The 15,206-nt window shown below is 45.9% G+C and overlaps 1 protein-coding gene across 8 annotated transcripts in view; it reads right to left on the minus strand.

Annotated features, from left to right (window-relative positions):
- Positions 1-15,206, minus strand: part of CADPS (calcium dependent secretion activator) — a 480,039-nt gene that overhangs the window by 187,067 nt on the left and 277,766 nt on the right. For all 8 annotated transcript variants that reach the window (XM_073811329.1, XM_033865233.2, XM_033865230.2 and 5 more), the window contains exons 7-8: positions 8,894-9,005; positions 193-332 (exon numbers count right to left, since the gene is read on the minus strand). In XM_073811329.1, coding sequence (XP_073667430.1) covers positions 193-332; positions 8,894-9,005 — 252 coding nt within the window. The remainder of the gene's footprint in view (positions 1-192; positions 333-8,893; positions 9,006-15,206) is intronic.

Here is a 15,206-nt window from a genome sequence, read left to right on the forward strand (position 1 = left end):
CAGTAGTCATAAGAATCGAGGAAGCTTATATAGTAAATATCAAAGTCAGGTATTTTAATAATCTCTCATATTTCTTTGGCTTTTCTTCCATGTCGTTCTCTGAAGATCAACTTTTATCTATTTTTATTTTTAAATATTTTAAGAAATGAATGGGGTGGGTCCAAAATTACCACTCGGAGAAGGAACACTTACCCAGAATGCTTCATGTTTTGAGGCTTGTCCATTCGGACGGCAAGTTTGATTTTGAGGTCTTGATCGGGGCAGTTTTTGGAGACTGTCATTTTGTGCCACTCTGACTGTTTGGGGCTGTTGGGAGTGGGATGGAGAATAACCTGCAGGGAAAAAGGACAATCATATTAGCCAGAAAATAGGAACACTGTTATGGGCATGTTTTCATAGACGAGAAACTTGGCTGCTGAGAACTGAGGGTCTCATCCGTGTCCCACAGCCAGCGGGAAGGCAGTTACATGAAGTGGAGGCCTGGGCATCGGACTCAGATCCAAGGCTCCACCTACCAGGGCTGGCTGGTGCCAAGCAGCCCGGGCTGAGGACAAAAATGGCATTCTTTGCTCTCTTCTCTCTCTCTCTGGCTAATTCTGTAAGAGTAGGGGTCACGATTTCTGCTTTTGTACTTCTCTAAAGTTCAGGAGTACTAAAACAACACTGAGCTGAGAATGTACTCCACACATTGTTCTCCTCAAATAAGAAGATGGATGTATAAGAGAAAGAAGTGTCCTTCTATATTAGACAGAACCTCTAGTCTACTCTTTTTTCCATTCATCAGGATTTCTTCCGCTATGTCAAGAGGAGAACTCCTTCCGAGGCTGCAGGGGAAGAGGGAAGGGACCATATCCGATGAGAAATGTGAGACTTAGAGGTGAGAAGGAACGTGCTTAGGGTCCCACATTTCAATGTGATTTCACCTGGACTTGACACCTTATCACACAGCACCCAACCCTGTCCTGGCCCAGAGGGAAGCCCATGCAGCTTGAAGAAGGGCCTGTTCTTAGGAAATGCCTTTCACCAGGGTGCTTCAGAGTCGGTGCTATGACTTGCGTCTTTTGTCCCAGTTCTCACAGTCACAGATGCTGTAAATGAACCCAGAAGGGGACCCACTTCTCCAGTAAATCCACTTTTTCAGGATGCGACGAAAGAGTTCTCACTCAGGAGCCACGTGGGGTCTAGGAAATGTGCATTCAAGGAGGAGCGAAATATTTGGAAAATCCCCTAAACGACGGGAATGTGGACGAGCTACAGGCACAACCAAAGCTGGGCCTGCTAAGATCTGTTTCTGTGGTGGCACTGTGCCCTGCTTTGGTCTGTTTTTTCCAGGCGCAGGGAAGGCAGGCTCCTTTCCTGGGTTTCTTTCACCTCTGCAGAGGGACAGGAGGGGCTCAGAGTCTCAGGGGTGGACACTCTAGCCTTCTAGGTGCTGTGTCGACCTCACCGCCATCATGCAAGCTTGGCCTGTGCTTGGGGAGTAGACACACACGGCTGTCTGTGTGACTGTGGAACAAGGGCTTTGAGAAGAGTAGATCATTGCAGGAAAATGAAATCAGCCCACTTGATGTGCCTTGCTTGCGCTGATGTTTGACCCCTTCTGATTCCAGGCCCAACCCTCTTTTTTCCACTAAATTCCCTCTCTTCGATGAAAAAAAAATTAGTATATTCTTGCTAAACCCAACACTGGAGGCTTCTCAAGGTCTCATGACACGATTAAAATACAAGAAGGCCTGATTTTTCAAACCGGAGGCTGCCAACTTTTTTTTTGATCCTGCCCTACTTCAGTAAAATATTTTTGAGCAATGAGCCAAATATCTTTAAATAGATCACTAGTAATATAAAAATATATCAATATAATGTATAAATATCAGTCAAATATATATCCATGTATCTTTTACATGATGTATGTTTACTTTGTATTAATATACTACATTATTACATATCTCATAAAACATACACAAATACAGAAGTTTTAAGAAGATGGGCTAGAGAACTCTATTTTTATTTTTAAAAATTCATTTATTTATTGTTTTGGCTGCGCCACGCCGCTCGCGGGATCTTAGTTCCCCGACCGGGGATCGAACCCATGCCCCCTGCAGTGGAAGTGCGGAGTCCTAACCACTGGACTGCCAGGGAATTCCCAAAAAACTCTATTTTTAAATATCTTGGTAACTGTGGTGGCTTTGTACTATTGTTTGCCATATGTTATGGTACCATATACATGTAAGGCAAGGCTCATTGTTGACGATACTGGATGCGAATCTGTGGTTCAAGCGGACTTGTAGATAAACTCAAAACATTTTCATTGACCTCTCATCCTGAGTGCACCCGTACTGTTTTTATCTCGTGACGTGGATGGCAGAACTACTTGTTAGCAGGACTGATATCCCCTCTACCATTTTCACGTTGTTTGCCAGGCTTGCAATACCAGTATTATCTTCAGATCATAGCTCTGCTGTAATAGTCTTCTCGGCCAGTTATTCATTTTGTGAGGGTTAATTTAGTAGAAATTCTATCATAAAATGTAACAGTTCACGTGACTGGCACTAGTGAACTGTGATATGCCTTAGGATGCTGGAAGGAAATGAGTAAGTCAGGGTGCCACCGGGTCGTGGAGACCTCTTGTGTTATCTCTCGAGATAACACCTGTCCCTGCGTGTCACCTTGTATCATGTTCCGTATCCTGAGACCCCAGACTGTGGAAGATGGAGAGGAAGGACTTGCCAATCTCAGTGTAGCTGACCTTCTCCGCTGTGCTAGTTTGGGCTGAGAGGTGGGGCTGGGTCGGTGGGTGATGTGTTGGGAAACGAGGAAGGGGAGGAACTGGTAAGAGAAACCCCACCAGGGCCAGAACAGCAGTAGGTAAGGCCCAAGGCCTCCTCCTGCTTCTGCTCGCTTGGCAAATTCAAAGCGGGTGGAGCGCTCTGGGCACCCGGAGCTTGTTAACAGGCCATCCACCATATGGGTCCTGGGCGCGTTTCCCACCGGCAATATAGTGTCCATTCGCCGACACAAATGGCCGCAGCTCACTACTGGCCGCTCCACCGAGGCTTCTTCCCCGACGTGGTCGCTCCCTGGGGACACCTCCTCTCTAGGGTGGATGGAGAGATGAGGTCACCGTAGTCCTCCTCCATCTTCATCCCCACTCTGCCATCTGCCCGACGGGCCAGTGACTCCTTTGTAAGTGTCAGCCCCGCTGAATTATTAGGGTCCTTATGGGCGCACATGCGTCCCGAGCGGTCCACACGTCTCATCTGGGCATTCCAGGCTGCTAGCTGAGCGCTCTGTCATCTCAGCCGAGGCTCTGTGCTGTGCTCTGATGTGGTGATGCTGATATGGGAACACAACCCGTCCTCTGCAGTAAGCTGTATGTCAGCCAGCCCCAGCTTCTCTTAGTTACCTGGGCATTTGGGCAGGTCCTTCTGGGGGACGGTTTTACCCTGAGGCTTTACCTGGCTGATCCTCTCAAGCACTTAGCCTCCATGTCTCTCCTTACCTCTGCATTCCCCCGGGAAGGCGTGCCTGCTTTTCAGACTAGATTATGTCCCCTTGCTGTGTGCCTCCCAGGTGTCCTTTCTCTAACAGGGCACTCACCACACTGCATTGTAATTTCTGGTTTTATGTCTCTATTCCTTACGTTCTGTGTGGTTAAGGATTTTTGACTGTCATTATTCCTGTTTGCTCTGTGCATAGCGCAAATGAATGGACACAGTGGGCCCGTAACCCTATCTGATGAGTACAGGTTGAGAGTACTGCACTGTTGTCAAGAGTGTAGAGAACAGTCACTCTCTCATGCCTTTTGTGAAATTATAATTGGTGTATACTCTTTAGGGGACAATTTGGTAGTATCTGTCAAAATTCAAATTCCATTCAGCAAGATACTTTTTTGAAATTTATCCTACACACACACACACACACACACACACACACACACACACACAGACATATGTGCAAAGAAATAAACTCAAGGTTATTCATAGAGGCATTGTTTATACAGCCAAAGACTGGAAACAATCTAAATAAATTATGATATATCTACACAGTGTATGTAGCTATGGAAACAAAAGGGAAGTCAGTATGGGCTGATACAGACTCATCTCCAAATATCCTCATGTTTCAAGCAAAGTGCAGAGCAGTATGCACACAGTAACTTCCAACTATGCTCCCTTTCTTTATTATTTTAAGAGGGATATATACAAATATGCTTGTATATGCTATGCTTGTACATGCATAGAATATTTCGGGAAGAATGCCCAGTAAATTGAAAACAACGTTTTTCTCCGGGAAAAGATACTCAAGTCAGTCGGGTGGGATCATTAGTTTTCACTATATACCCATTTTGATTATTTTTTTTACTATATGCATGAGTTATTTTTCAGTTCAAAGGTTAACAAAAAGGAAACATAAAAATTAAAATGGAACAAACTAAATACTCTTGCGTGAGTGAACACAGCACCAGAATCTTGAATGTGGCTATGTCCTGCTAAACTTGGGAAAAATCAGCACGTAGAAACACTTTCCAAGGGGTCCAAGGAATCACTTTAAGAAAAGAGCACTTTTGGGCTTCCCTGGTGGCGCAGTGGTTAAGAATCCGCCTGCCAATGCAGGGGACACAGGTTTGAGCCCTGGTCCGGGAAGATCCCACATGCCGCGGAGCAACTAAGCCTGTGTGCCACAACTACTGAGCCTGTGCTCTAGAGCCCGCGAGCCACAACTACTGAGCCCGCGTGCCACAACTAGTGAAGCCTGTGCACCTAGAGCCTGTGCTCTGCAACGAGAAGCCACCGCAATGAAAAGCCCACGCATTGCAATGAAGAGTAGCCCCCGCTCGCCACAACTAGAGAAAGCCCATGCGCAGCAACAAAAGACCCAACGCAGCCAAAGATAGATAGATAGATAAATAAATTTATATATAAAAAAAAAAAGAGCACTTTTGTCCCCCAGCCACTGTCTGTGGAGGTGCTGCCAGCAGAGGGCGCCCGTCCCACCAGCGCAAGGGCCAGGCAGGTGGGCTCCACCGCAAAGGTGGAAAGTTTTCTGTGGCAGGAAGTATAAACTAGTATCTGGGGGAATGTGTCATGAGACTAGAGGAGAGTATGATTTGTTAAGAGATTAATGGCAAGCTCGTGGCCTTCACCCCAACAGCAGAGCCAAGATTTTTATTTTTGCATAGGGACAACGCAGTGTAGTAAAAACAGAGATGACGTGGCATCATTCCTGGCAAGTCACTTACCTCCTCTGAGCCCCAGTGTAGTGGTCTGTACAGGAGGAGTAATAACTGGACCTTCCTCATAGGATTCAGATAAAGAATCAGTGAGGGGCTGCACACAGAGCCCTCAGGACAGTAGCCTGGCCAGTGGTAAACATGCAACTGTGCATGGGCCCCAACTAACTGGGTGGCTCTGGGGGTGTGTTTCCTGCCTTCCACGGGAATCAATTTTCTCCTCTATAAAGGAAAAGGCTTTGACTAGCCCAGTGTGTTTTAACTTTTTCGAGCGGAACAGCTTTGAGAAGCTGGTGAATGCTTTGGATTAGCAAGTCCAGAAAAATGCACATACGCCCCTCCCCCCAACATGTGTAAACGGTTTCAAGGGGCTCCTGAGACCCATGGAGTGGACTCACGTTGATGGTTCCTGGACTTGCCTCTTCTAACACTGATATTCTAGGTCTCTGAGACTCTCCTGATTCCTGATTCATGTCTTCATGGAAAAGAAAGGTTTGAAGAAAAAGAAAAGGCAGGGTCCTTCCCCCACTCTGTGTGTCTCTCTTTCCCTAAGGACAGAAGTGAGTATTTGTCATTTCTCAAAGATAATGGGTAAAGCTCTTCTTTTCTTTCATTCCCTCCTTTTTTTGTGGGGGGCAAAAAAAAGGGTCAGCCTTGCTATCAGCCTTGTTTACCTTTTGTTGTACTTCCATCTGCGATCTAGGTCCTAGTAATATGATTCCAGGTCAGTTCTATAGGTGAAAGCCAGATTAAGGAATTGAGAAAACAAAGGAAGGGGACTTCCTTGGTGGCGCAGTGGTTAAGAATCTGCCTGCCAAGGCAGGGGACACGGGTTCGAGCCCTGGTCTGGGAAGATCCCACATGCCGTGGAGCAATTAAGCCTCTGCGCCACAACTACTGAGTCTGAGCTCTGGAGCCCGGGAGCCACAACTACTGAGCCCACGTGCCACAACTACTGAAGCCCATGCGCCTAGAGCCCGTGCGCCGCAACAAGAGAAGCCACCGCAATGAGAAGCCCGCACACCGCAACGAAGAGTAGTCCCCGCTCGCCACAACTAGAGAAGGCCTGTGCGCAGCAATGAAGACCTAACGCAGCCAAAAATAAATAAATAAATTAATTAAAAACAAAAGAAAGTGTGGTTAACGTTCTTGCTGGTGTTCTTAGGTGTGTGTACCTGTGTGCTTGCTTTGGGATACTTTGTCATTTTTCTACAGATGTTGTATCAGAGGCTCAGAGAGGTTAAATGTATTGGCTAATGTCACACAGCTTTCAGAAGGGATTATGCATTCAACCAGTAGAAATGAAATTTATTAAGTCTATGTGCTGGGCTCTGGGTATAGGAATAGGGTGGTGAACAAAATAATTTTAAGTTTCACGGTCATGGTATACTCTCTTGCAATGGGAAGAGGGACGGTGGCAGGGGCAAAAAGGGGGTAGGGCATTAAGAGGTACAAACCACTACGTATAAAATAAGATATAAGGATATATTGTGTAACACAAGGAATACAGCCAATATTTTACAATAACTGTAAATAGAGTATAATCTATAAAAATATTGAATCACAACATTGCACACCTGAAACCAATAACATATTGTAAATTGACTACACTTTAATTTTTAAAAAGGAAAAAAAATAGGTTTCTCTCCCATGGAGTTTTCCAGTCCAGTGGAGGAGACAGAAGCCAAAATTTCTGTAAATTCTGTCTCATTGGTGATAGGTTCGGTGGAGGATGTGAATAGGGAGGAGCTGAAGTAGTAAACGAAGGTGGATGGGCAGTCAGCAAAGGGCTCTCCGAGGAGGAGGTGGCATTTATATAGAGAAGCAAGTAGCCTTTGGAAGAGCTGGGCAGTGGGGAGAGTGCTCCAGGCAGAGACGAAGCCACAACTACTGAGATGAGAAAGAATTCGGTTTATTCGAGGGACTAAAATTTGGCCAGCGATGCTGGTGCATACTGGATGAGGGGAAAGGCGACAGCAAATGAGGCTGGCGAGGTGGGCAGGAGCCAGATCACCCGAGAGTCTGTGGGCTGTGCTACAGAGTTCAGGTTTTACTATAAGCGGTATGGAGTCATGGAAGCATTTTAAGCTACCAAGGAACAAATCCAACTTGTGTTTTGAAAATCTGTTTGGTACAGAGTCAAGAGCTGAGATGTAAGAAGATATTATAAGGGAAATTATTCAGATAAGAATTATTGGGGACTTCCCTGGCGGTCCAGTGGTTAAGACTCCGTGCTTCCAATGCAGGGGGGGTGGGTTCAAACCCCAGTCGGGGAACTAAGATCTAAGATCCCATATGCCGCACAGTGTGGCCCCCCAAAAAAACAGACTACTAGAAAATTTTGGGCCTTCCCTCGTGATCCAGTGGTTAAGACTCTGCCCTCCCAACGCAGGGGGCCTGGGTTCGATCCCTGGTCGGGGAACTAGATCCCGCATGCATGCCACAACTAAGAGTCTGCATGCTGCAACTAAAAGAGCCCGTGTGCCGCAACTAAGACCCGGCACAGCCAAATAAATAAGTAAATATTTTTTTTAAAAAAGAATTATTATCCCAGTGGTACTCAAAGGGATTGGTACCACCCCTTGAGATGTTTCAGAAATTTGGGAGACATTTTTGGTTGACAAAATAATTGGTGCTGGGCTCTGCTGGTATTGAATAGGCGGGGCCCAGGGATACTAATCATCCTACAGTGAGCGAGCTACTCCTCAACAATGAGGAAGCGTACAACCCGTCTGATTTTTGAATATTCTCACAAGATATGAACGGAGGTAGAAAAAACTGCTGGTGATTAACTGAGTCTAGCTCCTAAATCTTTTTTACATATACACGATAAGCGTGTTTGGCACTTTTCCAGGGAAATCAAGGAAACTTTGTTACCAAGATTGGTTTACTGTTTCAGTAAATTACTGATAGTTGGGTTTTTGAGCCCCCGTCCTCTGCAGGGGACTTTGTCACCTGCACAGTGATTCTCCATACAGGAAAAGTAAAGACTCCTTCCTCAGGTCTTCAGTGCAGTTGTGGTTGAATCTTTACATTTTGAAATTATTATAATTTCCCTTTAATGTGTCTTTTATATTATGTCACTGTGCTGATTTTAAAATTGTTAGGGTGTCAGTTTGTTAAATTATATACTACTTTTGCTTCACGATAGAAAGGGTATTGCACATCCTTGCTCTCAAGGGTGTGTGGGGCTCGTGGCGTTGAGAACTCCTGACCTATCTTCTGCAATGCACACAGATTTAAAGAGGGGAAACTGAGGCTTGGCGAGGTTGGGGGTCTTGCCCAAGGTCACACAATCAATGAAGAGTAGAGCCAGGGGGCTTCCCTGGTGGTGCAGTGGTTGAGAGTCCGCCTGCTGAGGCAGGGGACACAGGTTCGTGCCCCGGTCCGGGAAGATCCCACATGCCGCGGAGCGGCTGGGCCCGTGAGCCATGGCCGCTGAGCCTGCGCGTCTGGAGCCTGTGCTCCGCAACGGGAGAGACCACAACAGTGAGAGGCCCGCGTACCGCAAAAAAAAAAAAAAAAAAAAAAAAAAGAGTAGAGCCAGGGAGTCAAACCTCGAAGCTGGGCTTATCAGAAATTGGCAATACTGCCTCTCGGGACCCGGGGACTCCGGCCCTCCACAGCTTCTTGTGATGGAGAATCCTTGTGACGGGGATCACTTACCCGTCCCAGTTCCTTGTCCTCCAAGGCCAGGACTCCTGTGCTCTCTGTGAACAGCTTCACCTTCACGGCGGGCAGTGCATGGGTCGTAGAGAAGTCACCCTGGGTGCCCCAGCTGCAGACAGAATCAGAGAGGTCAGTGCTGAGACCTCCGCCTTGACAACGCTAAACTTAGCCCCGCCTTCTTCCTGGGTCGGGTGAATGCAGGGTTAACCCGAGGCATCGAGGCATTGAGGCATCGAGGCATGCTGGCTGTCACATCCCCCTCCCCTCCCAAGCTGCCAGAATGACAAAAAGTGTTAATTATCTTGTTAGGCAAGACAGATGCTCAGAAAGTTGCCAGGGGTCTTCACAGAGCACTAGAAGGAATCACTTGGAATTAGCATGAAATCGAGTTGGTGAGAAATTTGCCCCGTGCATTTGCTATCCCTACAAACCATTCCAGGGTAACCACTAATATTTCCTTGCAGCCTTTCCAAGAATCCCTAGTTCTTGGAAACCGCTGTTCTAGATTTTGAGATGGAGCTTCCTTCGGCAGGAGCTAACACCTGACCTTACAATGAGACCTCAACAGTAGTGGGAAGGGAGGGAGCCCCATTTCCACTGGCATTCAAAGTTATGTTGAATAGAGCAATGGACGAAGCTTAGTTTAGCCCTGTTAAAGAGGAACAAAGGTCGAAGGATGTGATGTGGGAAACGCTCTTCCCCACTCACTGGTCTCTGGGAATCACAGTAGATCTCCCAAGAGGAGAGCCTGGCCTACCTAGCATCTGGGTAGAGTGCCAGTCTGAACTGACATGAGCCCCTGATGGGCCCCTCAGATGTGATCTTTTCATCATGATTCTTACAGAGCCATCTCCATCCACTCTGTACCAGAAATCAGCATGATCTTCAGGAAGTATCAACTGGATTCCTAAACCCTTCCACGGCACCTGCTCCACTGCACTGGGCACAATCCAGACCCCTTGGTATGGTCTCCCACTCATCCACTCGAGTGTCATGGGCCTCCTGATTGTGCTACCTCAGGGCTGTTGCATGCACGGTTCCTTCTGTTGGCAATGCTTCTCCCCACCCTTCTCTTCACCCGCTACCTCTCTGGGGCTCAGCCAGAGCTGAGAACATGTCCCTTGATCTCCCAGTATCAGTTTCGTTCCAGTGTTAAACTCTCTTGAACATACTGCTTAATTTTCTGTCCTAGCAATCACTGGATTTGTAATAATTGATGTACTTACATGATTGTTTAACAGCTAAATCCTCTAATATTCTGTAAGCTCCATAAGGGCATGGACTGTGTGTTTTGTTTATATTGCATTACCACAGTACTTAGCACACAGAAGACACTTAATAAATATTTGTTGAATAAATAAATTGTGCAAACATATATTCTTTTACGGAACTAGGAAACAGGAATAGATATAATTCTGTACAGAATTTTTTTTTTTATTTTGCCTACGTAATGGCCAATTTCCGTACTTCAAGTTACTCATTTGATATTATTTTTAATGACTATAATGTTACACCTGATGGATGCATAATTTATTTAACCATTGTTCTATTATTGAGATTGGGCTGGACATTACTTTTTAATTTCATCTCTGTTTATTTCCTTGGGAAGTGGAGAGTTAAATGGGAGATTGTTTCTTCGTTCATTTGTCAACAAACATGATGGTGCTCCTACAGTGCTGCAGGAACTGTGCTCATCATTGAAAACTTTCGAGTCTTGGGACATCTATTCCCAAAATGCTTTCCGCACAGCTGGTGACTATCCTCCTACCATCTGGGAAAAAGAGTGCAAATCACATGGCTTCTTGCCCACGCTGGGTGTCCCTATTCACTTTTTCTTCTGGCCAATTTAATCACTGCCGTTCTCATGGGCCTTTCCTTGATTAATAGCAGCCTTGACTATTTTACTCTGTGTTCATTGGCTGTTTGTATTTCCTCTTTTGTAAATGACGGAAGCCTGACTTCTAGTGTCAAGGTTGCACTCAATTGAATATCCCATTAACTAAACTCAAAGACCTGAGGACTCTAGACTGTGGGTAAGAGAGCACCAGAAGGAGATAAGGAGGTGCCCAGCTCCATGGGGATCCAAGTGTGCAAGAACCACTGAGAGAGCACAACAGTCGCAAGAGAGAAAGGGAAAGGACACGGAGAGGACATGAGACAGGGCGAGAAGCAACAGGTTTCAAACACAACAGCGAAAGGTGAGATGTACACGTGGAAGCTCCTAATTTTGGACATCAGCCACAGCAGCAAGCTCTTAGGACAGGGGAACCCTTGTTCTAGCAAAGGCAACGTGACAAGGCATACGGTTTTGAACCCAGCATTCTTAGTTCAAATCCTGATGAGTCACTTCCAAACTGCAGAAGTTAATTAACATCCCTGAACTTCAGTTTCCTGAGCTATAAAATAATATCATTTCACAGAATAGTTATAAAGAGTAAATAGCACCAGGCTTGGAACAGCATAAGAGTCCCCCAGATTTTGGCTACCTTCCCTTCCCCAAATGAGGATACACAAGACGTATTCTAGTAACAGTGATAATCACTTACATTTTGCGTTATCCATTCAACACATATTTATTAAGCACCTACTGAGTATCTGACGCTTCGCTGGGCAAGCAAGATGGACAGTACCCTTCCTATTACACAGGGTAAGAGGTAAAACAGTTCATATTGTACCCATTTCACAGATGAGAAAACTGAGAAAGAACCTCAAGACCTTGTCCATTTTATTCCAGTGAACGGTGATCAAGCTGGGCTGGAACACAAATCTCTTAATTCCCAGTTTATAGCTCTTGCTACTATTACTGTCATGATTATCAATAACACGCATGACCAATGATTAACAATTTTGGCAAAAAACATGATCATTACTTTACTGTTCATGGTTAATTGTGCTATGAATCTCTTTGGGCATTTTTCATGCTTGGTCATGGAGATAAGGAAGATTCCTGGCAGAAACAAAGAGAGTTCTGGAATGAGATGCTCTAACACTAATCCATGAAGAGGCCTTGATCGCAGGTCCCTGGGAATTCCCCACACTGGATCCCTGGGACACCGTCCTTGAAACTGGTTTATAGGGATTTTCTGGCCTGTTCAGTGGGCACGAACCCAGTCTGCCTGAACCCCTGCGGCTACCCAAGGATGCTCAGCTCATAATGCGTTCAACATGACTCAGACCGTGGGGCAGGGCGAGGTCTCTGAGACCCCATCAGCTGGATGGAGTTGAAGCCACTGGAGGCTGCCCTGACAACCCCTGTGCATTTGGACAGTGAGTTGCTTTTCCCTTCCACCAGGCCTGCAGCTGTGTTCTTGGCTTCCTACCATGACCCTTGGCTCACCTCAAGTTGCTAGGTCGCTACTGAATCCCAATTTATCCACCAGATTTCAAGATGGCTACTTGGCCCAGCGGAGCAGGCCAAAAAAGAAAGTCTAATCAGGACCAGCTATGTCATTCTCAGGGCCCAGTGCAAAACGAAAATGTGGGCTCCTTGTTCAAAAAGCAGGAAAAAGTGACATTCAAGATACTAAAATACAGTGTTTTCCTTTCTCTGAGGATTTCCTCTGCTCAAACACATGCTCATTATTCCATCAGACCCCACTTAACTGACTCGAGCTCAAAGATCAAATAATTAAGAATGTCAAGACGGCAACGCGGAGCATGAAACCAAATGGTCTGAGTGTGGGACCTGTGCGGCCCCAGCGGTCGCAAGCTCGTGAATCGGGCTCTGAGCCCAAGGCCACCCAGTCTGTTTAGCGTGGCCAGAGGATGGGCCATGCAGGGGGGGTCGCTACAGTCACAGGACTCTGTGAAAACCCCTCCTGCCTTCTTTGGGTCAATGCTTCCTATTCATAGGGGCCCCAAGGAGATTTAGTTATGAGCACTTTCCCTGCCCCTGTCCCCTTTGGGAAAAAAATCATGAAAACGTCCACTTTTTGTCTTTTTCCGGCCATGCATGGAAAGACCTGACTATAACAAAAACAGCTAATATTTCTTCAGCGCTTCCTATCTGCCAGGCACACAGTCCCATCTCCAAAATGTTAGATGGTCATACGTGTATTTTGTCCTTTTAAGCCCTCTTGGCCATCCTGTGAAATGCTTGTAACTATCACCCCCATAGTTACCGATGAGGAAACTGAGGCTCAGAGAGCAGGTTAGTCATGTGTCCAAGGTCACAGGGAGAAAATGGCAAATCTGACTCCACAACCCAAACTCTTAGCCATGCCGCCATGTTGCCTTGCTCCCAAATACCACAAATTGCTCCTCTGTGTCTGGATCCAGTGAGTAACAATTACCTACGGAACTCAACTGGAAAGTTCTGTTTCAAAACGGATGGGACTCTGGGCTGCTCTAGATTTATTTCACACGCTCAATGTACTTCACAGAGCGCTACGTAACCTGCAGACAAATCAGTCCGCGGTGGAACCTTGGCCTTTTGGTGGAGCCGCGTAATGATAAATGGATCTATTTCTCACTGTCGCCTTCTTCTCTGCTCATGTCTTTTCCTTTGCTGAGCACTGGCTGTGGCTATTTAAATGAGTATCTCTTTTAAAAGTTTCCCAGGACTGAAATAAAATTCTGCTTTGATTTGAAAAGACCGGAGGTTGATAGTATTTATGGCAAGGAGCAGTTGGGAAGGTTAACTAACTTCTCTCTGAACATACAGTACCTAAAGTCAAGTGGGTGAGGTGTCTCACTTCCCTGATCTTATCATATCTGCTACTACACTCACACTGTACAGCTAGCTCACAAAAGCACTAAAAATAGTCACCAATTATCCAGTGCTTATGGTTTGCCAGGCCCTGGGCTGAGGGCTTTTCATGGGTTATCTCATTTAATCCTTCTGACAGTTCTGCAAGATATATCCTGATGATCCCCACTTTATCAATGGAGAAACTAGGACTTGGAGAGGTTAAGTAACTGGGCCAGGGTTTCAAACTATCACAGAGCTGGGCTTCAAACTCAGAGTTTCTGACCTGAAAGCCCATGCATTAAACCGTAGAGCTTTGCTGCTTCTCCGTAACTCATCACACAGTATTAGAGTGTAGTGTGACAATCATCTGTGTGTGTAACTGGCTCTCTCTCTAGATGGTTAATACCCTGGGGCAAGGAGCATAGTGTGTGCGTGTGTGTGCGTGTGTGTGTGTGTGTGTGTGTGTGTGTGTGTGTTAAATCTACTGTACCAAGCACAGGGCGGCACACAATAAATATTTGTTTAATGACTAGGAAGATGTGACTAATTCAGAATACTCATGTCGCCAGATTCAGGGGATTGTGGAGAGATGCCACACAGGGAATATCCAAGAGTGTGACTGTCCCCTTTAAGCCAAAGTGAGGGTTTATCTCCTTGAGGATCAGATGTTTTGTCAGAGCACACCAACGCTCTGAAGTGTACAGAGTGGCTGGCAGCATGAAGAGGGGACCGAGACGACATAGCAGCAAGGACGGCATTCTGAGGAGCAGGGCGTAGGTCTTTGAAGGTCAAGGAGTGGTTAGCTCATGAGGCCAAGAGCTGGAAGAAATGTGGATGCCGACAGTATGATGTTGGAAAGCACCACTGAGTTACAAAATGAACTACTGTTATTATTTTTGGTCTTTTCAACCAGAAGCAACACAGGCACAGACTATGGAAATGCAGTCACCCACAGTGGCACCTCCAAAAATGAAGGAACATGTAATGACACATGTGTGCTCGTTCCAAATCAAATACCTTTTGCAAGAGGCTGGAGAACAAAGAGAAGAACAGTCCAGCTGACGAACCTACATGTGCACATGGTGTTGGATGAAGCTCTGACTTCCACTGCTGAGGGCTCAGACCTCTACTATGCCCTGCATTTGGAAAACACTTCCTGAATGTCTACGACGTGCAAATCACTGTGTTAGGTGCTGCTGTGGACCCAAAGATGCATGAGATATCAGCGCTGCCCTTATGGATGTGATATTCTACTTAGGGTGATGTCAGGTCCAGAAATGATAACAGTTGTTAGGTGTGAGCTGAAGCCTTGGCTTTCACATCTGTAACTGGGGATAAGAATAGTACTGACCCCAGAGAGTCGATGGAAGGATAAGTAGGAGATAAACTACTGCACATACAGTGTTCAACACAATACCCAGCACGTGGAAAGCACCAAAGAAAGTAAGTCTTTCATTTTAGGATTATAGACCAGGGGTTGGTAAACTAAGGTCTGAGTCAAGTGTGGCTGACTACTTGCTTATGTATGGCTGATGAACTAAGAATGTTTTTTTTACATTTTTAAGTGGCTGAAAATAATTAAAAGAAGAGTAATATTTTGGGACACATGAAAATTACATG

Source organism: Tursiops truncatus, chromosome 10 (genome assembly GCF_011762595.2).
Source record: "Tursiops truncatus isolate mTurTru1 chromosome 10, mTurTru1.mat.Y, whole genome shotgun sequence".
Lineage (NCBI taxonomy): Eukaryota > Metazoa > Chordata > Mammalia > Artiodactyla > Delphinidae > Tursiops > Tursiops truncatus.